Source organism: Microchirus variegatus (genome assembly GCF_963457635.1).
Source record: "Microchirus variegatus genome assembly, chromosome: 8".
In the NCBI taxonomy this organism is placed as follows: domain Eukaryota; kingdom Metazoa; phylum Chordata; class Actinopteri; order Pleuronectiformes; family Soleidae; genus Microchirus; species Microchirus variegatus.
In genome coordinates this window covers 22,220,477-22,246,322 of record NC_139809.1, presented here as the reverse complement: position 1 = coordinate 22,246,322, position 25,846 = coordinate 22,220,477, and the positions used below count along the sequence as shown (strand labels likewise).

The following is a 25,846-nucleotide window of genomic DNA, read 5'->3' as shown; positions in this document are numbered from 1 at the left end:
CCTAGACACTGTGTACATTGACCCAGAAATAATAAAAAAAGGCCTCTACTCAATGTGAAAACCATGGCAAAATCATATGATAATTTCTTAATTTTGAAGTTAAAGAAAATCCCCACACCTTCAAATTAGGGCTGTCAAAATGAACGCGTTAACGCAGGATGATTAATTTGTGAAATTAACGCGTTAATTTTTTTTAACGCACTTTCTCACTTTCATCGTGCTACGAGTAGATGTGCAGTTTATGAACAGGCAACTGCATGGGGCTCCGAGTCGATAGGGGGGGACCCGACAGTCGGAGCCTAAATTCCCCAATGAGCAGCCGCATCCCCGTCCCCCTTAAACAACAATGGTTGATTTGCATCGACATCTCTGTCGGAAACCTCCCTAACGGGGCCCCACGTCACCTCACGCTAACCTGTGTGAAGTTATCGTTCTGCAAGTTGTAAATGAAGCTCAAGGAAAATGAAGAGGAGTTATCAATCAAGTTTTTTTTTGTTTTTTTTCACTTTTTATTCTTGTCATTGTGTATTGTATGTTTTGGGTAACATCTACTGCACGTCTGTCCGTCCAGGGAGTGGATCCCTCACCTGTGGTTCTCCCTAAGGTTTCTACCCTTTTTCCCTTTTACAAGGGTTTTTTTTTTTCCCTGGTAGTTTTTCCTTACCCTGGTCGAAGGTCTAAGGACAGAGGATGTTACCAACCCTGTGAAGTCCCGTGAGACAAACTATGTTTTGTAAACTGTGGGCTATATAAATAAAGATTGATTGATTGATTGATCAATCAGGAAGTTAGAAGAGGAAGAAAAAAGAAAGACACACAGCTGTAAGTGGCGCAGATAATGATATAATCATAACATTAACAGTCATTGTCTAACTAACGGGGACACAGACAGCAGCTAACATTTGCGTCAGAATGCTAGCTGACGCTAACACTAACTAGTAGAAGCAGTGCTTCAAAGTGCTGATGAGGAATTTCCTGCTGTGGGTTTAGTAAGAAAACTATTTAACTTCTATACTTTATATTTTGTTTATAATGTCAGTTATTTACAGTGCAATGTATAGTTTTTTAAAACGTTTTTTCAAAGTTATTTACAGTATTTTATTTTTTCTATTTATTTATCTTGTCTTATAATGTGGGTTCTTTACAATGTAATGTTTATTTTTTACTAAGTTTGTATAGGTTTTTACAAGTTATTTACAGTATTTTATTGTTCTTTACATTTATATTTTCACATACTTTATTACATACATACATATTTAAATTAGAATTTTTCAGGCATATTTACGATTGGTAATTAATTGTGATTAATCGTGATTAATCCACAGCTACCCTGTGATTAATCTGATTAAAAATGTTAATCTTTTGACAGCCCTACTTCAAATATAATAATGTCTTCTAGATTATGTTGATGGTACATGAACAGTGTGAATGTCACCTCTGTCAAAGCCTGGGCAGGTCTGCTTTATCTGCATTGGCACTATATAACTTCTAGTTTACAGTCCATGCCAAACAAAGTACAATAACATTCTACTTTATGGCATACGTCACTTCAAAGCTCTGCTTGAGAGGTTGCTGGTATCGTTGACAACAAACAATATATATTTTACGTGTAAACCTACTTTGTTACCAACTAACTGACAGCTAAATGTGTTTACTTTCTAAAGTAATTCTCGAAAAGTTACTGAGGATTTTCAAGGAGAAAATTTGGGATGACGGAAAGGGTGACTCAGGTACAAAAAACAAGGGGTGGGAATACAATTCTTTTTTTTACCCTCTGAGCACTGCACTTTAGAGAGAGCTTGCTTTTGGTCTTGTCTACTTGACATTTGTCTGACATTTCCCCTCATTGTCCCTCCTCCTGCGAAGCGAGGGCCTCTCTACGCATCACTGCCTGCCACTAAAAAGCAACCTAAACTTCTGCTGCAATTTGCACTTCCCTACACTGTTACTCTCACTTCCACCCAACCAAAGTACAGCATTAACCTGACTTTGTCTTCCTTACATTACATTTACATTCATGTCTTGGGGGGGGGGGGCTTGTCTAATAAATCCCACACTGTTGTAGGGAAAAGAATCTGGTGAGTGGACAAGCATATGGTAAGAGTCCTTTTTGATGTTGCTCCATGAAGCACTAGAAGGCCCAGAGGCTACAGTAGTGAGCTCGGCAGACAGCGCTCCCTCCTCATGTAGTGTAATTAAAGAGGAGACGGGGCTGTATTGACTAGAAAACCACGGCATGCCCTTGAAGGAACATCTGTACTGGAGCAAAACAAGGCAATTATGCAGAGGGGTGGAGGGAGGAGAGAAGAATCTTGAGCAAGAGCGGTAGACACATCTAGTATTTCACAAGGACAGGATGAGAAATGTTGCCTGGGATACTAACACATACTGTATCACAGAGCTGCTCTGGCTTCATTGTGTCCTTTATTGTTTCACTGACTCCTCTTTTTTCCCACTATTCTCTGAAGCCTTTATCTGACCTCAGCCTGGGCCTTCGGGAGAGGTGAACTGGTTCAAACAACGCTCCTCCTCCTCCACTGCCTCTGAAGTCAGACATATGAGAACGATACGATACAATCAGTGACGTGCGGGCCGTGCCTACCCTAGGCTGTCAGGAAAAAATTGAGGTTGAGTTCATGTAAGGTTTGATTATTTTTTTAAATGTTGTTTTTTTTTATTTCAGAAAACTTTGAATGTGTCCGCATTTGGAGATTTTCATAGTCTAATAAAAGCGACTCAACAGCGTTGTTTTCTGGTCAGGCAGCGGCTGCACAAGACAGTCGCCATAGTGTTCTATTACAGAACAAAGGCACAGACCTGCTCTGCCTTTCTGTCTCATCGCCGTGCATGGGACTGTTTGCGCATGCGCAGTCAGTTTCCCGTACAGTTAAAATGTACGTCAAAAAGTACAATGCTACTCTGCCTATTGACGTAACTGTACTATGTTTGTGCTGCATTTACTTATTACGCATTGCTTTCGTGAATTGTCAACACACCGTCACGCCATTTCGCTGTTTTATGTCCAGCAATTTAGCAGGAGGTGTAATGATGGCTCTACAAGAGAGGCTTAAACATTTCTTAAGGCTGACATTTGATGAAAAACGGAAGCTTTTATTAGCAGGAGACCGACGCCTGAGCTACAGGACCTTCTCCAGAGGAAGGGACAGAAAATGATACGCACTTTTCAAAGTGGTATAAGAAAAAGGACAGAGCAACTGTAAACTCTGTAGACTCTGTAAACTGAAGGCCAAGTCAGGAGACTTTTAGAACTCTGTCATCGACAACTTTGTGAAGAAGGAACGGTGCATGGACTTCATCTTCAAATGAGCATGCAACGCACACACACACACAGTTTAAGTTTCTGTTTTAGTACAATACTACAATCTTGATATTCTCAGATTGCATGCTGCACTGTCTGCAACGTATGAAATAGGGTGTGTACGTCTTGGGTCTGTGACTGATGGTGAGAGACGGAGCGGAGGAATGGTGAACACGAGAAAGAGGAGCGCTGTGTGGCTTTATTTTGAAGTCACAAATGAAACAACAGCAAAGTGTGCAGTTCGTAAAACGCCTGTAAAATACAGTGGCAATACAACTAACTACTCAACTATAAACCACAGACCCAGAGGCAGCGGTCATTAACAGAGGCCTCAGTTTGGCAGGGAATATCCAGGTAGATAATAGTGGTGAAAGTAATATTTTGGCCATCTTCGACATTGGATAATACATAATTTTAAGTGCAACTGGTAAATTGTTACTTTAGCCAACTCAATAAAGTATAAAGTATGTCAAGACCTTGAAATAATACATTTATCCCATTGAAACGTGTTATTTAATTTTGCTTTATTTTTGTTGAAAAATACTTGAAAGAAAATAATTAGTTTGTCACATTTGGTGTGCAATGATAATTCACACTTTGTTTATTTAAGAAAAGAAGTGCACTGAAGGGAGATAATTTGTTCTAATTCGACAATTTGTACTGTTTTAAAGTATTTTACTTATAAACTGTCCTGGATGGATTACTATTAACTAATAATTAACAAATTAATAATCCAAATGAAATGATGGAGCAGCGTGAAACGAGCGCCGTAAGTATCGGTATCGCCGATACTGACTGGTATTGGATCGGTATCGGATCGATACCAAAATTTGCAGTATCGCCCACCCCTACTGCCTACCCTACCCTCGAGCTCACCACACGTCACTGAATACGATATACTGTTATTGTCCCACAATGGGGAAATTCCCAGGATTACAGCAGCAATAAGATAGTCAGACAATATATATATATATATATATATATATATATATGTATATATATATATATATACATATGTATATATGCAAGGAGCACTCCTCAGGACCTTAGTCTCCTTAGCAGATGGAGTCTGCTCTGGCCGAGACCAGTCCAATTTGTTGTTTAGGTGAACACCCAGGCACTTATAAGACTTAATAAAACAATACCACAGAACACAGTATCACATAGGACATGGCTCCAGTTTAGGAAACTTTTGTTTTTTTACACAATGTTATTCATGTAAAATCACAAAGAAATCTAATAACCCACATTGTCAATTGTAGGTGGATTAAATTCAGCTGAACTATCAAAAAAACATAGTTTCACCAGCCCGGACTAGAAATGTTTCCGTCAACCTGTTTGTATGCACATTTTTGGACAGCATAAAAACAAAATCAAAACTTGAAACTTGAACATTTTGAAATATATTGAAACTGAAGATAGTCTTAATGTTTTCTATCTGAAGACCAACATGGACGTATATTGAACAGCCACCAAGTGACTCCATTATGTCAGTAAACATTTTCCTGAAGGAGTTAATGCACTCAATCACTTCTTTAATAGAATATGTTGTCAGTTTTGTAAATTATGCTCACGTTTAGAGGAAAATAGATGATGGCACATAATATGACAAAACACAGCTTCGTAGTATAAAAGGTCTAAAATGACTGTATCGGACTGATATCATTATCACTGGATACTCAAGTTTGTGATATTGGCATCCCTATTTCTACATGGGGACCCACTTTTTAAAAATGGCAAACTATTAGCCAAATCAAAATATTGATTGTAACAAGAGCAAATCCGTGAGCTCTAATATAATTTATGTTTGGTAAATTACTTACAACTTATTCTATGCATGTTATTCAAAAGATATAGCCTTAAAACTACTACTAAAAGTTGGGGAAATTCTGCAAACGAACAATTGCCTTACAGCATGGGGTGTGCATGTTAAAATAGAGAAGGCCAAACCAAATGGAGAAGAGGAACAGGAATGAGAGACGCAGGGTTCCAAATGTAAGAAACAAAAAAAAAAGTCATCATACTGTTTGGGCATCAGCATTCTTGAATGGCCGGCAAAGCTATTTTGGAGGAGCAGACTGAAGCAGTAAGATGGATGTTAAATTACAGGCTAGGTTGCATGTTTTGTTAAAACTGCTGTAACCTGCGGTTTCAAAACAACCCCACTGATAGGCTACATGTTACTATTTAGGCCTTGCTGGTGGCGTGCTACAATAGGAATCTGTGCCTCCTGAAATAAACACTGGAAACACATAATATTGAAAATAACATGCAATATATTATATTGCATGTTATTTTCAATTACAAAAGCTTTTCAAAATATTTCAAAAGACTTACTGAAAAATACTCAATACATGTCTCAATGATCATCATGCCTGCACTAATCTTAAATTATATATATAATGTATATTATATATATCATCATATATTTATGTCAGTTACAACAAGGAAGGGAGAACACATGAGATGAGAAAACAAAAAAACAGAAGGAGGAGAGGAAGCAACTGAGCAGGACAGGAAAACCTCTGTTTCAAAGATGACATTAAGGCGTCTTTTATGGTAACATTTGCATCAATGCAAGTGAGCACATTGCATGTTTTGTATTAGAGCATGGGTGTCAAACTCTGGCCCACGGGCCAAATTTGGCCCGCCGTGTAATTTCATTTGGCCCTTGAGGCAATATCAAATTAACATTAGAGCTGGACCGCCAGTATTATTATACACTTATCTATGTGAGCAACTTTTCTCCTCAATGAAGATGACGAAAACGTCTCACAGGATACGTCTGACTGATGAACACCTTCGTTCGATAATGAAGGTTGCCTCAGCTCCAAGCCTGAACTCCGACATTTATGAACTAGCATCCAAGAGAAGATGCCAGGTATCTGGCTTGGGCACATCAGATTAGATCAGTGTGTCGCAAACTGAGCAGTAAAAAGGCCTGAATGGTTGATTTATTCATTATTTTATTTTCAAATTTATTAGCTTGTGGAAAAAGTTAATGTTGATATTTACCTCAGAAGGCTGCAAATAGAAAAGAGGCATTATATTTTTATCCATCCATTATCTACCACTTATCCTGTATTTAGGGTGCATTCAATTTTTATTTAAATTTTATTTGATATGCCATTGATATTTTTTAATTATTATTATTATTATTTGAAACTCGATTTTGCATGTCACTATAAAGTTATATAAGCCTTGCTTGTTCAATATTCAATGCAAAACTTGTTTGGGTCCCTATTAAAAGGTTAATTTGTTCAACCTTGGCCCGCGGCTTTGTTCAGTTTTAAATTTTGGCCCACTCTGTATTTGAGTTTGACACCCCTGTATTAGAGCATGGATTCGGAGTAAAATATTTTATTTATATTTTATGGTATCGGGTACCTGGAGTGTTTTTCTTTCCTATCTCCTGAAATGATTTTAATTTAACAGTGCTGTGTGTGAATGGTGGAGTTGATAATTTCCCAGAGGAAACCTCCCAACCTCTGTCTGTCTAAAATCCATAAATTATTATCTGGCCAGGTTCAGTCACTTAAAATAACATGAATGTTTCTTAACATAGAGTAAAATGGGTGAAATCAAATGGCATTTTGTTTTAATTGTTCGATTGAAATGTAAACATTTAATGAATATATGTATAAGGAGTAAAAAATAAGTGATAATAAAGTACAAACTGAAAAGTAATTGACCTAGAGTTTCCTATTACATCAGTGACAGTGAACGCAACACATGTCTGTAGGGGTTGGTCAGGTTGGTATAGAAAAATGGAGATGTGTATTGATTTTTTGGCACTGAGTTATAAAGCAGTTTTTAGTTGTTTTTTTTAATTTCCCCTACTACTAGGTTGACATCTTCTACTGTTCTAGATGCTCATGCTGTGACAGAGGATGTTACCAACCCTGTGAAGTCCCGTGAGACAAACTATGTTTTGTAAACTGTGGGCTATACAAATAAAGATTGATTGATTGATTGATTTAATTTCTGCAAAACAGTTTATCATGACATGATGTGATTTAGCTCTGGGCCCACCTGCCAAAAAGAGGGTGTGCATGCTAAAAATGTAACACCCCTTACTTCCTGATCAGTCGTGGCCACAGTAGTAATGGCATTGATTCATAGACAGTGTATACTGCCAACACATCTGGCAGGCATGTTACATAGTGACATAAAGATATTATGTGTGTTTTCTAGGGACTTTCTTTGCCAAAGAAAGACAACCCTGTGACAGAGAAAAGGGAAACCCCCAAAAAGCATAACGAAGCCACCTTAAGTATTGCCCATGTCAGAAACTGGATGAAAAGTGGGGTACACCCTGGACAAGTCATCAATCCATGAGGCAAACACAGAGACGAACAAAACAGAGACGATCGTTCACAACTACGGTCAATATCCAGTAAACCTCTGTATGTTTTTGGAATGTGGGAGGAAACCCCGGAACCTGGAGAAAACCCACCCACACACATAAAAGGATCCTCGGTTGGGCCGTGTCATGAACCTGGACCTTCTTGCTGTGAGGCAACAGAGCAGCCACTATACAGTTGTATGGCCCCTGCAGATAGTTTGCAAAGTAAGGTCAGGAGTTTGGTCTTTAATAATTTGTACATTTGTAACTTTTTGCCTGGACTGTCTTAATAGCTGACATGAAGCATATTCTCAAATGTGGTCTATGAAAGAATCTGAACTGTGAATAAAAAAAAGTGAATGCCTCCTTTTCTATTTGAAGAATAATGTATGTGAACATTGCTGAAAAAATGTTTAACTCCCTCAACAGTTCTCCGTTACCACAAGCCTCATCTGTCTGTGTCAAACTGGCTTTGGGAGTGTATTATAAAAAGATTTGAGATGCATACAGCTGCTCTCGTCTCAAATTCTATTAAAAAAGCAAAAGCTGTCTGAAATCATCAAAAAAGGAGAAGTTAAGATGTGGAAAGTTGCCACAAGCTGCTCCTCAATTACACTGAGACAAATTAAATAGAATTGACAAATAATCATAACTCAACTAATTCAATCATGCAGATTGCATGGAATTTAAATTTCGATGGACATCCATTTATATAAATAATATGACCCTACTCTGAACTGTTTTTTTTTTGTTTTGTTTTTTTAAAGCATGACCCTTCTGAGAGGGCCTGAGCTAAATGAGGGTGACCCGCCCCCTGATTCTTCAATACACCCCTTTTCACAGATTGCAAAAAGTCCCTAAAGCAAATATTTAACTGACATGGTCCAGACAGGTAGACTAGCTCATTCCTTGGCAGTGCACCTTTAACCTCAACTGAGCATGCCTTTCTAGTACCTGCTGCTCTATATTGCAGCCATGCTTCACTCCACAAATAGCCTGATCTTAAGACAAGGTCTCTGTCATGAACAGAGAGGAAATGTTTGCACTGGACCGTGGACAATCCAACAGGCTGACGGAAATGAAGGGAAAACACTACACAGATTCATGGGAGTTGTTTGCCACTGAAGAGACCCACAATTTAAGAATGTTTGCAAGACTGGAAACTACCTACATAGATCAAAGTCACAGCCGCGTTTACTGTAGTCATGTTGCACAAACGCCCAAAGAAATGATTTAGAAAACATCACATGGAGACCATGATCTAGTTTGATTTAGGGATAGTTTCAGAAAACTTTAAGGTTAGGGTTAGTTACTAATACCAATAGAGCTCTGGTAGAAGACATGTTCATAGAAATATACAACTGACATATCTGGCAATATGTCAGACTATTTAGATCTTCACTGGGTGTTTTCATAAAAAGTAAAGATGGTGAATAGCTGCAGTGAGCCAGGATACTCGAACAGTCGGGGACAGAATAATGAGGATTTTAGTGGATGGCAGAGGTGGATCACTACTAAAAACATACTCAAAGTGATTGTAGAAGATGGAGTGATGGAACACAGAGACAATAGATTCAGCTGGCGGGGTGATCACTTCATATCAGGAACTATTGTTAATGACAGTGCTGAAGTTTGCATCCAGATCCACAGCTTCCCAGTCGCAGTTAAGGAAATGATTGTCACATTTCTACAAGTTTTACTGATATGAAAGAGCATGTATGTAAAGCCTTACTTTTGAGACACTATGGCACCAATAAAAAAATTATTTTGACAAAGTTAGGGGTAGGGGTTAAATTGATACATAGGACATGTGACATATCGTGATATTTTGAGTGCCGATATTATATTGCTTTTGAGACACCAAGTATTCATTTGTTTTAGCATATATTTTTATACTTTTTAACTTTAACCGATGTTTCAAATATAAATCAAACTTTTTGTAGATTAGCATGAAAAAATCAATGATGTTTAAGTTCACTAGATGGTGCGAAGCGCTCACGCTCAATCGATCTGTTCTGCGAGTATATCACAATATATCATTTCACAAATACTTGCATCGTGGTGTCTCTGCCGATTCCCAGCCTTAATTAGAGGTGCGATGATTGTAAGTAAAGTTTTCCTTAAGTTCCCCCTTAACTACCACCTGTGAAGCTGTGAATCTGGATACAAACTCGTATCAGACTCCAATAATTATCATAACGATCATGCCTATTTCACATGTTTTGTTATTGTGTAAGTTTTGTTTTAAATATGTAAGTGTTCTCTGGAGTAGAGTGAGGGAAAGTTTATCAGAAATTTGAAGATGTAACGCTGCAGGTCTGGATCAAGGTCATCTGTGTCTCCATAGTCCTGATTGTAATGATCACACATTCAGTCTGTCAGGTTCTGTGATTTTGCTTGATCTCTGTGGATTTAACGTGTGTAGTCAGTGAGCTCTTAAATCTTGAAACCAGCACTGGAGCCAACATGGTGCAAATTAAATTGACCAAAACCAAAACTGATACAGATACCAATACCAACACCACAAAAAAAATAAATAAATACTGCCCTAAACGTGCAACAAATATTCTTCTTCCGAAAAGACGAAATAAACTAGTTATCAACTCACAACTAGTGTAGTTTAAAAGTAAAATCATAGATTTCAGGTTACCTTTCTGGCACTGGTTAGAGGTCCAGCAGCGGTAGTCGTAGTTGTCATTGAACGACGTCCTCTGACAGAGAGGGTTATCCTCCATGATGCCTGGACAGACATTGTCACACTCCTTTGCCTTCTTATTCCCATTGATAATGTTGTTGAACTCAGCATCCATTATGAGGGACCAGTCCACTGAGTCCAAGTAGCAGAGTTCAGGGTTCTTTTCAATCCTTATGGCTCCCCGGGTGATGTTCCTCAGGTTGTACAAGCCAATGTCCTTCAGGCTGGTCATCTCGTAGATCACAAGAGCATAGTTGTAGAAGAGATTGCGTCCACGGATGACGCTGAGGTTGGGGAAGAGCGTGCTGAGACTGTCCAGGCCTGAGACGCGGAACAGCAGCAAGTGGTCCGTGATGACAGTGAGTTTAGGGAAGCTGAGAGAGCGGAACAAGTCCTGCTGCATGTTGTTAGTCTTGTCATTGATGAGGAGGATGTGCAGGTAGCCCTCCACCACCGTGCAGTTCTCAAGCCTCTTGAACTCGCTGATCTCATTCCGGATGTCAAAACCAGGACCACAAACTGGATAGAAAAAAAAAGATCATTATTAACTAAATACAAATAAATGAAGATAGACAATCCAAATAGCATGTATCATCAAATGGAGCATTGTTTCCGTAAAGTTTTTAAATGAGGAACTACTTTTTAAAGATAAACAAATGGCTCAATTCACAGTATAAACTCTGACAAGAGTAAATGTGCGATTAATATGACATTTTCTGCAACATTTTATATATTATATGATATACAGCTTGACAGCTGTGGATCAACGGTAGAGTGGGTCATCTTTCAACAAGAAGGTAAGAGGTTAGATCCCCAACAGATGTATGATAGAAAAGGTGCTCCATATAGATGTGCTGAGTGAATGGGGATAATGTGGTGTAATGTGCTTCAAAAGGTCATCAAGACGAGAAAAGTGTTATGTGCCATTTATTTTGAATAGGTAAACCTGACATTCCCAATTGATATGTTTGATACATGAACAACAACTTCCTTTTAGCATGTTAATTAAAACATATAGACATAAATAGTAATAGAGTATATGGCTGACCCCGTCTAACAGGAGGGTGGGAAATACAGCGTTGCTCCATAGAGATTAGGACACAGATTACTTTTGCCACGACATTCATTTAATAATCTTTAATAATCTTCTTAAAGCATGCAATTTTGTTATTCAAAGGTACGATTTTAACATACATACAAATACGTAACAACAATAATGTGTAAGTTCTGGCATGCCATGTCATTATATCATATAACAGAAGATAATGTTTGCCTGGAGTATTCTCTCATAGGTCTTATTATTCTAACAGGGGAGAGGGATTATCATATGGGATCATCTGAGGTGAACGCATCCCTAATTAAGAGGTAAAGTGGGGGCGGAATTGTTATTCAGTTTCATGTCGAGCTTCACAAGCTGACATGTCAGTGCTTCGACTGTATCAGACACAAGCTCTGTGTTTCTCAGTCAAATGTTTGGTCTGTCACCTCAAATGACCTGGTGTTTGAATAAGCCATTCCTCTGAGCTTGGAAAACAACACTTGAAACCACAGCGCCTGGAGCGCCACCCTCCCTCCCTCCACAAACACACACAAACACACACTCCCTCACACAAAACACTGACAACACAAAACAACATTTACTTGTGATCAATCAGCTGTAACTTTATTGCACCAATCACTTACTACACTTAGGTATTAATGGTTAACAATATTTTCATGATGTTATTATGCTCTAATGCAGCATCAAACCCTCACTGGCCTTTCAAACAAGCTCAGGTGACCTCTCTTTGACCCAACCATCCATGTGTTTATCTAAGTTTAAATCGATCCTTATTCAAAACAATTCATGACATAAAGCTGGATATTGATACTGTTCGTGATCCGGGTAGAGCTCTGAGGTCAAACAACCAAATGTTGCTGGAAGTGCCCAGGTCAAAATATAAACACTGGGGTGATCGAGCCTTTGCTGTTGCTGCTCCCAGGCTCTGGAATAAACTCCCTGTTGAGATGCGTCTTATCTCTGACCTGGGCCTCTTCAAATCAAGGCTAAAAACCTATTTATTTAGGATGGCTTTTAATACCGAGTAGTATGGTGACACTTTTTATCTTTTGTCTTCTTGTCTTTTATCTGATTCTATCTTATTTTATTTTGCACTATTTTATTGTTTTTATTGTTTTTAATTACTTTTATGTGTTTCCTCTTTATTTATTTATTTCTTGTAAAGCACTTTGGATCACCGAAAGGATTGTTGTAAAGGGCTGTATAAATAAAGTACATTTACATTTACATTTACATTGTTACAAAAAGATTTGGTCGAGGTCACATTCCACTTTTGTAATATTTTTTAAAATAATTTATTAAAAATTACTTTAGCTATTTTAAATATTCATTTATTAGCTGCAGCAACTAGGTTATGTTATGAGTTTTTATGACATTTTCTGTAAAAGAAATGTCTTTTTTTTTACAGTTTTAGTATTACAGGGAGTGTATTGAAACTAAGTGAGTTTCCAAAAACATGCAGAGCTTAAATCCACATTTGTGATTAGTTGTTTGTCTCTGTGTGTTTGGCCTGTGATGGACTGGCGACCTGTCCTGAGTGTGAGCCCACTTTTTGCCCTTTATTAGCTGGGATTGGCTCCAGCTCCTCCACAACCCTTATGTGAAGGATTAAGTGACACACAATGAATGATGGAATGAATTCACGTGGTTTAATGTTATCCCTGCTATAGCTGTATGCTATTTCAACCACTCACTTTTTACCTTCAGCTAACTAATACAGAAATTTCAACCAACTCTTAAATCCCCCTTCTTGCTTTCCTAAATTTTTTAATTTTTTGCAACGTGTTGTATTCAACTGATAAAATATGTGAGAATATTTCATACATCAAATCAAGCAATTACTTAGAGCGTAGAGGGACACGTATATGCCAGTGAGTGTTCTAATCTCTGAGTCAAATGTTCTTCTATAACTCCATTGTTGCATCATGACGGTATATTAATAAAAAGTAAATCATTTATATAATGACAGAATTGGTACTGCTGCGGCAAACAGGTAGCATATTATTTTAAACTGTCTAAAAGAAGGCTCAACAGTCAGCACAGGAAATGCTTTGAGATATAAGCTCCTTGGTTAAACCTTTTATGTTCTTACAGAGGCTTAGGACGCCATGGCAGTGAGCGACACTGTCATTGTGCCCGTCCAATTAGACCAGGGGTTCTCAAAGTATTGATACCTGAGGGCCAATTTAGGAACCCAACATTGGACAGAGGGCCGCCAAAGGAAAAAAAACCCAGAAAGAAATCCCATTTGTAATAATTTTAATGACCAGATTACAGTTCTACAGTTTAGCGTTAAGTAATATAAGCATTAATATAATAACGCTTTATAATTTACTGGGTAATTACCCAATATTTTGGCCATTGTTCTTACCTTCTAATTACAGGTTAATACCAAGTAACACATTTCTGTTACCACATATTTACTGGGTAAATAGCTAGTAATTGGGGGCTGTAGCTACCTGATTATTACCAGCTTATAACCCAATAATACACTACAATTCACCATATAGAAACCAGGTAAATACCCAGTATTTTTGTTTACACTTATTCCTGATAAGTAATGTCCAATAAACATTTCACAAGTTCAGTAGCTAAAACTATCAACTGTAATTCATTGCGGGCCGCCAGAAATGTTTCTGTGGGCCGCCATTGGCGCCCGGGCCGCACTTTGAGAACCAATGAATTAGACAAACAGCGATGTTTTCAATCAGAGTTTTTGCTCCTTGTCAAAACACTGTCTCACCATCATAGTTAGTATAAGTCAACGAGCTAAACTGTTCCTGGTGTCCAAATAAACATATATATATATTTCTACAAGCGGAAAAACAAACTCAAAATCATACAAAATTGGCATTGTGCTCTCTTTGTCAACATTCAATCAAAGGATATGAACATGCTCTCAAAATGACCTCACAAGTAAATTAACACCACTTCATGGAGACAAAATAAAGGCCATGTTTGGTGTTCTTTGTTCAAAGTCGATAAAAGAAAATAGAAGCCGCATTGTTTACAGGGGTGAATGGGCTGCACTCGCTTCTGTTTCGCTTCCCCACATCTAGAGCAGGAACTATTACAACAGTAGAAAATAGTATTTACTTTCTCCAATCAACACCAATGCCCCTGGGATCCACTTGTGAGCCATTGGGCTGCATGTCTTCTTTGATTCATTGAGAATTTTCCTCCAGCCAGAGAGAGGGAGGAGGGGTGGAGCCACTCGAACACAACAACTAATTTGTTTGTTAGTAAAGAGAAACTCTAAGCTCCACTTCCTGATGAGGGCATTAATAAAATCAGTGGGTGTCTGGCAAGAGAATAGAAAATGGAGGGGGGCTAGGAGATGCTGTGGCGACAGAGGGATAAGGTTTAAAAAGAAACAAACAAAAAAAGGCTTTGCTAACAGAAGTGGAAACCAAGATACAGAAACAGAAAACACTTAATACAAGCAAAAGTCTTTTTGAGCAGTGAATATGGCGAGAAGTTATCCCACTGTTTTAATAAAACTTGAAATAGATTTGTTTTCAAACAATGTTGGAAACAAAAGAATAAGAGAAAGGAATGATGGATGGAAATGGTGGGTAAACTCCTCTTCTCATTAGGCATGTTAAGTACCAGGAATTTCAATAATTTCCTTGAAAAAAAAACTGAGTAGGTTTTTGCTGAGCCTTCAGGCTTCTCTGATTCTTGCAAATCCAACCAAGACAACAATGCTAAAATAAGATCTGGATACCCAAATCATTCATGCATTATGACAAAAGACAGTGGTGGGGCAAAAACACATTTTGAATTTGACAATAATGACCTAGGAATGATGTGGGTAATTTTAGTGCCAGTGTCCAAAGGGAGGAATTAGCCTGCGCCTCTCTCTCTCTCTCTCTCCCTGAGTAAACATTATTATCGCCACAACATATTGGGATCCATCAGCTCATCAGTGTATGATTGATAAACCTTGCCCTTGCACTCTGTAGAAATATCACCCAACAAACACATGCACACACCAGACCCCACATGCACTGGTCAAATTAAACCTTGCTCACAATAATAATAAAAGGAGAACTGACAATATTTCAGTAGTCGAAAATCAAGACAAAGTGAAGGCTTTCAACAACAGCTGTTTCTGCCAAGCCACCCAGTTTGGTTCACTGAGGGTGAATTCCAATTCCTTGCTTAATCCTCAATATTGAGATTTTCCGAGACCACCCTTGGGAGCTACCCAGAATGCATTGCATGTTTTGATATAACAAAGATGGCGCCAAAAGCAGCAAAACGAGTACGCTACAAATTAAGTATTTTCTTTGTTAATAGAGATATAAAAATGATGAAAACCATTGTATTATATTAGTTTAGGCCCATATTATGGATTACTGACGTCATTGTTGCGTAACATTTATTTATTTGCTATGGTTTACTTTTCAATAAGCCGTGGTGTGTGGTAACTGTCAGCTGAATATGTCCGTGGTTGTGGTATTTGTATGAGTATCATCTTATTAAGGGCATTGCATTTAAGGGGTGTCCCATTTCTAAGTGACAAAATAACTAGGGATGCACCGATTGCCATTTTTGAAATGAAACATAGAAAGGTCTATGAGCTGGTGCTGCATTCCATTTGTAATCAGAACTCGGAATTTGAGTTGCTGTTGGATTGCATGACACTGTTGTCAGGACTTCCCAAACCTTGAAATTATGATGATCTCAAATGTGTTGTTTTGTCCACAAACCAAAACTAAATTATTGAATTTTAAAGCGGACCTAGACCGGAAGTTCCAATTAACGCTGTTTTTTTGGTGTGTTACCTCGTTTATGAAGCCCTGAAGGTTCGCAAACAAACAGTTCAGCCACTGCTGAGAACGCTTTGATGTATTGTAATCACGGGCTCAGTGAGATCCCTGAAAAAAACCATTCTGGTTACTTAAACAGCATTTCTCCTGAACAGCAGATCCTCCTGCTCCGGGCACTAGTCCGGTTGCGTACATTGAACCGCAGAAGAAGAATAACGTCCGTTGTGGATGTGTTTTACGAGCGACAGTGTCTTCTGACTCTGGGTCTGACTCCGGGTCAAAGTCATAAAAGGGACTGTGGCGGGGAGTCGTGAAGAAGCTATTTTTAAACATTGTTAAAACAATGTTTTTATAATGAGTAGCAGTGCATCCACCGTTCCAGAGGGGGGAGCTGTGCTTCTGCGAGCTGGTGTGCTGAATATGTCACTTCCGGGTACTGGCCAATCACAAGACAGTTGGAAAAGGCTCTACGCTGGCTACGTCCGACTTCTGGGTGTGAGATTTCAGTCTGAAACACCGTGGCTGAGGAGAGCGTCAGTAAGGAGAGATTTCTATCGGCTCATTTATAGCAACTTGGAGGTTTTTGACCATAAAAACAAGTTAATGTATGTAAGGAGACCTCCATAACTAACATATATGTGCAACAGAACCACTCTATGTGAGCTTTAAAAGATTGAATGAATGAAACAAGAAAAATATTAATGTAAGAAGCTGAAAAATCAGGGGAAAAAAACACTCAAAAATATTAACAGGATAGTTGACAATTAGTTTAGCAATAAAGTAATCAATTCATTGTTTCAGCCCTAAAACTGGAACAAAACCAGCTAATATTTTCTGCACATTGTAATGATTGTTAATCCATCATCTTAGAAAACACATAATAGTCTGTAGTTTTACAAGAGCTACATGTATCCATGCACTATTGCCAGTGGCAGCAGAGGATGACTGCTTTTTGCACTTGATCTTTCCAGCTTGGAACTTTCTTGAAAGCATCATCAAAACAAGCTTCACACAAATGACCAGTTACAGAAACAAACTAAGCGTGCAGGGGTACTGAGCCCTCCTTGGGGCAGGGGATATAAAAGATCCATGAGTAAATGGGTTGGCTCTATATGGGTTTAGCAATCTGTGCACACACTTTATAAACCAGGCATTTAAAGCATGTTCCCTCAGATTTGTAAACTTTGCCCTTGGATCACGCACAGAAAAAAACTATTTGATTTGTAAATGGGAAAGTGCAGTAAATACAGCACAACACAATAAAAGCCAAACCCTGTCATGTGCATGCTGTAAATAGTCTGGGTGCTGCACTGCCCTCATGTCCTACACTGCAGTTCATGGGGTCTTAGCCAAAAGTGCCAGTTAAAGCTGATCAGATGACCACTTGGTAAAATATTTTTTAAGTATTTGATATGCACATTTAAGAATGATGTGATCACACAAAGGAGACATTAAAGTCAACGTGGGATTTAAATATTGTCATTCTATAATGCTAAAATAAAAAGGTGTTTTAATCACATGTAATAGTTTTTAATATTTGTATTTGTTCAAAACATTATATCATTTAAAGCAAGTGTCAGGTTTAATATATTGGTAATAATATTGCTATAAAGTTAAATTAACCACTAACTAAAAACAAATCCACTACAGTCCTGTTCTTGTGGGAGCAGTGAGGGAGCCTGTTTCTCTCTGCACAGTCATATCTCCTCACACCTGCCATATCAACTGGCTCTAATCCCCAACATACTGGAAGTCATCTGACTGGCAGTCTGGTGGGCCACTTCCCCTCAGTGGACCTAACTTCAAACACTCTGGCTCAGATATCAGCAAAACCCCAAACAGTAACACGACACTCACCATCATAACAGGTCTCACACAAAGACTCCCCTGCTCCCAAACATGAGGGAGGGAGGGCAGGAGGCACAGACTGCACACTTTAACCCGATCACGTTTAATAACACACATTACATTTACTGTATGCATTAACATGACTCTTATCAAAATTATTCATTTTAAATTTCCGGAATAGAAGTATACAGGGAACATACAATGTGAAATGCAGCTATAATCATTTAAATTTAAATTGTTATCCAGCTGCTGAAGTGCTTAGTCATCACATGTGACCAGATGGACCTTCATTTATTAAATTCCAAACAGTAAAATGGGATTGTAAATATAATTCTACTGAGCCAACATGATATTCAGTTTTTAACCCCATCATGTCACTCAGTTTGTTTATACTGCCATAATGGCAGGAAAAGTGAAAAACGAACAGTACCAGTGCCAGTTTCAAGCCACCAGAGTTCACTGTGCACCTTAAATCCTCAGAGATGGAACAATATATCACAGAACCTGACAGTCCGAATATATCTGACCCTTATACTGCCCACTGGGTGCTTTACACGAGCATGGACAGCTGGAGAGAACATCATTCCAGACCTGCAGTATTACAACATCTTAATCTTTCTTATAAACTTTCCCTCATCCTACTCCAGAGAATGTATACAGCTGGTAGAAATATTGCCTTGTATATGTGGCCAGTTGTACATGTACATTTATGGATTTGATCAGTACAGCTTCCTGACAAAATCATGTTGTTTTGGTTCATAGTTCAAGTGTTGTGATGACAAGATTGCACTACGTCAGCTACCGCAGTGCTATACTGGTCTAAATCGCTGGATTAGATATCGGCAAAAATTTAAATTCCGATACAATCCTAAACCTATGGATGGCACAATTCTACATTTTCCGATACCAATATCACAGACTTGAGAATCTACCATTACTGACATCACTCCGATACACCTTTAAAACTATGAAACTGTTAATAGCACAATTGGGCTTTGGATTTCAAGCTATTTCAAAGATATAATTCTCCAAATGTGTAACATATATTGTGCTCCCATAAAGAAGAAGTACACAGCGAACATGACTCGGCTACAATGTTGTTGCTGATGTGTATGTCCATGTTCACAGTCTGTGCTAGAGAAGCATGCAATCAATACAGGATTTTGGGATCGTAGAAGAATTTACATTTTGATATTTCCGATATTCAATCCTAGAATCAGACCTCAGGGTGTCACAATTCTCCAAATCCTCCATTCTCAATCTTTTTTTTCTATTTTAGTGCAGATGGGTAAGCCATTTTTAGACTTATCTAGAGTAGTCTAGGACATTGGTTTAATGTCATGATAACTCATTTCATTTTTTAATTCCCATTTTGATTGCGGGCCTTTGGGCATCCTTGTCCTGCCCGTGGTATGTCAGTCATAAACACACATGAACAAGTGTTTATGCTGCGTATAAAATGCAACTGTTTTGCTTTTATTTTGAAAAGCCTGACGCACGTATCAGGTTGCCATGGTTACTATTAGTTGGCAGCAGCTTCAGGTTAGCAGGAGCAGGTTAAGTGTAGTCATGCTACAATGGCTACAACCACAAAACTATGTTTTTCCCCCTCTAGCATGCCTGCAGGACGTCACACTGCGTAGTTAAATCTTCCAATCCAACTTTGCTTTCAAAGGTCGAGATTGTGACGTCATTTCAATCAATACTCAATGGTGGCTGTAATGGCATAAATTAATGTGAGCAATCATGTGAGCTACACTGACTTATTTTAAGACAAAAAGAAGGTTATTGGTAGATACTCAAGGCTGTGATATTGGTATTGAACAAGAAAAAGAGGTATCAAACCATCCCTGTTATGTAGTGAATTCTCTCCTCAGGACTGACTCACATGCAGTTCTTGATGAACAGCTTTCATTTGTTACAGTAAGTGACCCCCATCAGAACAGCTAAAATGTACAATTATCTTACAAATTGTACAATACTCTGAGGGTCATTAAATCAGCAACCCATGATGATGTATGTGCTGGCCAGATACTGCATTAGAGCAAATCCAATGATGGGCCACTTGAAATAAAATGTTTAATTAAGCATTGTAAACCACAGCTGACAGGCTGCAGGAGCTGTAGGACAGCATTTGTCTACACCCTCACAAACTAGCCCAGTGACACACTTTCACATCCTTACACAGGGTGAGCCACTGACTCAGGCTGTCATGGCGAGTCCTGTTGCAGTACACACACACAGAGAGAGAGAGAGAGAGAGAGAGAGGGGCAGAGAGCTGCTTAACAAACCCTCATGCGTACACAAACACTCCACAACACACCACAGATATAAAAACTACTGCTACTAGGAGAAGCAAAAAAACAAAGAAACCAATCGGTAATCGGTTATAAAGTAAAAGAAACAAATGCATTGATATGCAGACTCACTCACTCATTACCACTTAATCGTACACACGAAGGTCAACTGGGAGCTGGAGAAATCCCAGCTGACATTATGGCAAAAGGCGGAGCACACCCTGGACAGGTTGCTCGTCCATCGCAGGCCCAAAATACAGAAATCAACAACCATTCACTCTCACATTCACATCTATGTGGAGGAAAACTGGAGAACCCTTAGAAAACCCACGCAGACACTGGGAGAAGATGCAAACTGCACAGAAAGTCATTTCCGTGACAATCAGTTAAATTAAGATACTATATATTTTTTTCCTCTCTCAACAAAAGACTCTTACAAGACTCACCTTCAATAGTTATTCACAAGTCTGGCCTCGAGGGCACAGTGATGTTTGGAAGAAATGCTCGCAAGCAACGAGCTGCTTTGCTACTTGGCAACGAGCAGCTAGCTTCAGAGTGAAACTTAAAGCTGTGCAACTTCCCAATACAAAACAAATGTCCATGACATTCTCACAACTGTAAAATAAGTTCACACACTGATGATTAAGACGTTCTCATTGTAGTGTTGCTTTGTTTTTGTGATGTGTTTTACATTATGACTGACAGAGGGAAGGCAGACGTATAACAGCTACATAGTAAAGTGAGAGGAACATTTTAGTTTAAGCAATTATCCCTAATTCTCAGAACCTCTGAGTGAGGATGCACAATGGTGAAAAACCAGTTTAAACCGAGGATTTAAGGGGATTGTTCACCAGTGAGAATGGGGTAGCTGCACACCCCTAATTGCTATACTTTTCACCAAGAGATGAACAAGGCATCAATGTGTCTAGCCAGGCCAAAGCCATGGGGAAGGCAATGTATGGGTGGGCAGTCCCAGAATGCAGTGGGGGGAACCTCAGGAGAGATTGACAACAGTCATATCTGATCCACAAGGAGAGAGAGTTGCTTTGTAAGATGCTGTAGCCCAAAGGGAAAGGTAGACAGGTTTCCTGTCAAACACGGTGTTTGCTGACATTTGATTATTCATGTCACCATTCAAGTTTTCCAGAGCAGCATGTCCGTTCATAAATAACTGAACAAGAACACGTGGTGTGTGCCCTCAGAAAGCAGGACAGAGGTTGCCTGTACTCACACAACCCTTATGCACCAGCATTATTGGTGACATATCTATTTATAACTCTAAAGTAGTAGTTGTGGTGCCAAGTGATGAGGTTCTACACAGCAAAAGGCAATGACATGTAAAGAAAGTTGCTATACTCTTCCTTCAATCAACAAACCAAGCATAGCAAAAATATATTTTTGCATGTTCTATTTCCAAATAACTGTATCTTCTTCACACTCACTCCCTCCTTTTTTAGAGACTTTTTTGCTGCATACTTGGGTGCCATGATGGCACGAAAAGTTTACTGTAGTGCAAAGTTAAAAAAGAGGCTTAATTCCATTTTATAGGTGTAGACAGTTAAATAGAGAAATAAAGCCCCTGACAGAGCTTGTGAGAATCTGGGATTTTCTTCAATAGCATATATTGCTCGGTTAAATGTATATCAAAATAATGTTTATGCACTGTGAAGACATACTTGCGCATGCATATTCTGCTGAAATGTCATTTTCTGTCCATATAGAAGTTTAAAACCATAATTAACTAGCATCGTCAACTCAGGAGCAAAACTTCATCTTTATTTGCCTGACATTTATTGTGATGATAACTGATATTGATTCATGATTTTTATTTATTTATTTATTTATTTTAACTGCGATAACAATGTTGGCCAATACTATCCAGCCCTCGACGAGTGATAAACCGGTGCAGTGCATTCCTCTCTTGATATTCACCACAGCCATTGTCTCTGAGTGTCTTTGTTCTGGATGCCCTGATGTATTATAGACCACAGCGAGTCAAGATCTGAGAGCAACCACTGCAGCCCCAAACTCTGTTCATGGGTGTGTTTGGAGGAGAAAGCAAAGAAATAATCCCCCACACTGGCTATGGTCAAACAAACAAAAAAGTTTGTCTTTTTCTATTTGAATTCTAATAGAGGTCTCATTCTCTTGTCTAGTTGTCACCGACGTCACCACACGTATCCCCCTCTGGAAAAAGCAAAATCACTACAACAGATGTGTTGTCAGCTGATGTAAAAACACAGTCACAAAGACCCTGAGCTCAAGGTGCAAAGATCCACCTGAGAAGGTCTTGAAATTTACTGAGCAACAGTTAAACAACATCCTCTGGTTACAGTTTAACACATTAAAGTGAAAGTAAGATTCAGAGTCACAGCTTTTAACAGAAATACAATTAAAACAATCGCCCTTTGATTTCGCACTGTACGCGCTGGGCAACTGCTAGAAAGTTCTACAATGATTCTAATAACTGTAAAGGCTATACTGTACACAGACAGACACATTTACATAATGGGGAAAGTTGTAAAGTATTCTCCATAAAGCATTTATTAGTCTAAATTTCAGACTTTAAAACATCCAATGCTTTTGCAGCGACTCTTTTTACTACCATATCTGTAAAACATAAAAATATATTGAATTGGTAAACTAATCATTTAAAAGAATGTGGTATGGTAAATTAGTCAAAACGTCATTTTTTGCACATTATTAAAAAACCTATTCGCATAAATCTCAACTGAAATGTTGAAAAAATTCAGCAAATTTGTTTTTTATTTACCCCCAAAACCCAACTGTGGGTGTTTGGGAACCAGGTTTATTCATGAACATTTACTTTTAAAATGCTGTTGCACAAACCAGAAATGTGGTTTCTACTTGCATTACACATCATTTTTTTTTCATTTCAGTAGGAGGATGTTAGGAAGAAACTCTGGTGCACCTGGATTTAAAGGTTTACACTAATTAACAATATTTTATAGGGATAACTAACATGTGATTTTGACTCTGACACAAGGAGAATAGAAGATAAAAACAATGCTGTGTCCTCATCCTGTTTATTGTTTATGAAGGTAACAGACCCACTGTTTATGTTTTCTTCTGCCATATGTGTCTTGCACCGGTTTATCTGATTAGGTTGTGCATGCGCACCGAAATGCAAAATGGCCACATGGTTGTTGTAACCTTCAGCTCTGCTCCCTCACACCATCATCCCTCTCTGCCGCTGCTTCTTTCTGTTTTAATGTTAGAAGCCCAGTGTCAGCATTATGAACACTGACCCACGTGTTTCTATAACAAAAAAACATTCAATATGGGAATAAATAATTCTAATAAACCAGCTAGGGTTGTTTTTGAGTGTGTTAGTGACGGCAGCTACACCACATGGTCTTCCTCAGCTAATGTGAGGCACACACGTCGGTGATTTGGAAGATCACTGTGTTTAACCACCAAGTCTTAACAGTATAAGGCATTTATCATGTTATAAGTCAACGAATAAATACATAGACACATTATTTATGTAAAAAGTCAGTAAACACCTCTTTTACAAGAGGTCCATGTTGAAATATTGCAGAATAAAGCCTGATATATCACAACAATAATGTTAATATAATAACAGCAACAATAATACTTACTCTCTCCATGTGTGGACCATATGCAGGCAGTGGAGACAAACAGCATCAGACTCCAAAACAAGGTCGCTGTACCCATCAGTGAGTCAGATCTCATGTTCCTCAACATTATTCTCTTTTCAAAATAAAAAAATAACGCAATAACGTTGCACACACACACACACACTAGCTTTTACAAAAAATAGAGAAATAAAAATGTGTATGTAGCCATTAAAGGCTACTTACTCTGTGGTAACATTCAGATGCGTTGTTGCTTGTTTACCAGGGTTTTTTGGTCTACATTAGGGATAAAAAAAACTACAAATGAATGTGGGGGGGAAAAAATCCCTGTTATGACTGGGAATAATAACAAAAATAATATGTATATTTCCTACTAAAACAGTCTGCTGTTTGTGCCCATTAAGGGGTACTGCGATTCTCGGGCTGGTGTGGTACACATGCCAGTGAATTTACTGGATAGAAGACGGTAATCCCCATCTTCGGTCTCCATCTCTTTGGAAAAAGCACAGCAGTGAGGCGATCAGGCCCAAGTGGTGAATAACAGTGAGCAGATCGGGACTGTTTAATATGATGAGAGGCACCGAGCAAACATATTCAGGCCACTGTCGATCGCAGGAATCCGCCGTGGATGGTTGTGCGTGGGGGAGGAAGAGGACGCGAAGGAGCGGGGGACAGAAAACACGTCCAGATCCACAGGGGTGGTGGCTCCGACACTGAGAGAGATAGCGATAGACTGGAAAATGAATGAAAAAAAAATCTCCAGTGCCTTATTTTGCCATCCAGACCAGGACAGGCGACCCCACAGCAGCAAGCTGACACGAGTGGATTTCCCCCAAAATATATATATATATATATCCAAGCTGCTGGGTTCAGACTTATGTCTGTAAGTCTGACCGAAAAATACCAGACTTGTGCCACGCAAGAGAGAATGGGTCTCCAGATCCAGACGAACCAATATGTCCACGTTGAAACGCGTTTATCCAAACTGTGAGGAGGCGGAAACACATTTCCTTTAAGCGTAAATCCAAAGACTGATATCCCACGGTTCGCCTCTCGGTCTGTGCAGCCCCGTGTTGTAGGTCTCCGCTCCTCAGTGCTGTAAACAAGAGTCGGCTTCTCTCTCACACACAGAAACGCAGAGTGGTACGGATAATGTGGCCGGCTGGAGAGAGGGAAAGCCCGGACTGGATCAAGAGCAGACCCTGGGATTGTCCAAATACATAAATAAACTCAAGACGCACATGGGGGCGCGCGCAGACACACTGCGTATAACGAGGTTCATATTATACTGTTACTCATTCCCAGTTATATTATAGAGCCATCACTTATCATTAGACTTTAGTGATTTCACACCACGGGGAACAAAATAACAGAGGTCAAGTAAATGTGTGCCTACTGGTCATGATCTCTGCCATGGATGCAAGATGCAATGTCTGCGTGACATACTGTGGTTTTAATTAATTTATAGAAGCAATAACCTGAGGTAGAAAATATGAAAATCTAACTTCTTGTGCCTTGCCTTCAAGATCCAGAGTGTAGGATGTAGCCACATCTAGTGATGAAGGTGCACACGACAACAACTAGTGATGTTAGTAATTTCCATTTATCTGAACAATGAAGGCCTTATCCCCAACATTAAGCTTAAATGAACCACATTTCAAATCTTAGGCTCAAATTTAACCAGTTCCTCAGAAATCAGGTTCTGCCTCTTTAGGACCAGGTTTAGGTCTCCATGAGGACTACTGGACCTGACGAGGTCAATGTTTATGCCAGAAAAGAGGAAACAAATACAAGTAGAATTATAAGGACAGGTTGATGGATATCGGGTTTTGTTGAAGGGCTTGTATGACATGTAGTTTCAAATCATATCACACAATTCAAACAGAT

At 38.9% G+C, this 25,846-nt stretch overlaps 1 protein-coding gene across 1 annotated transcript in view; it reads right to left on the bottom strand.

Moving 5' to 3' along the window:
* The window catches only part of igf1ra (insulin-like growth factor 1a receptor), a gene marked incomplete at its 5' end in the record, with an annotated part of 109,969 nt that extends 85,901 nt beyond the window's left edge, over positions 1 to 24,068 (bottom strand). The window contains 2 exons of the mRNA XM_083893256.1: positions 10,315 to 10,878; positions 23,963 to 24,068. Coding sequence (XP_083749382.1) covers positions 10,315 to 10,878; positions 23,963 to 24,068 — 670 coding nt within the window. The remainder of the gene's footprint in view (positions 1 to 10,314; positions 10,879 to 23,962) is intronic.
* Between the last annotated feature and the right edge of the window lie 1,778 nt (positions 24,069 to 25,846).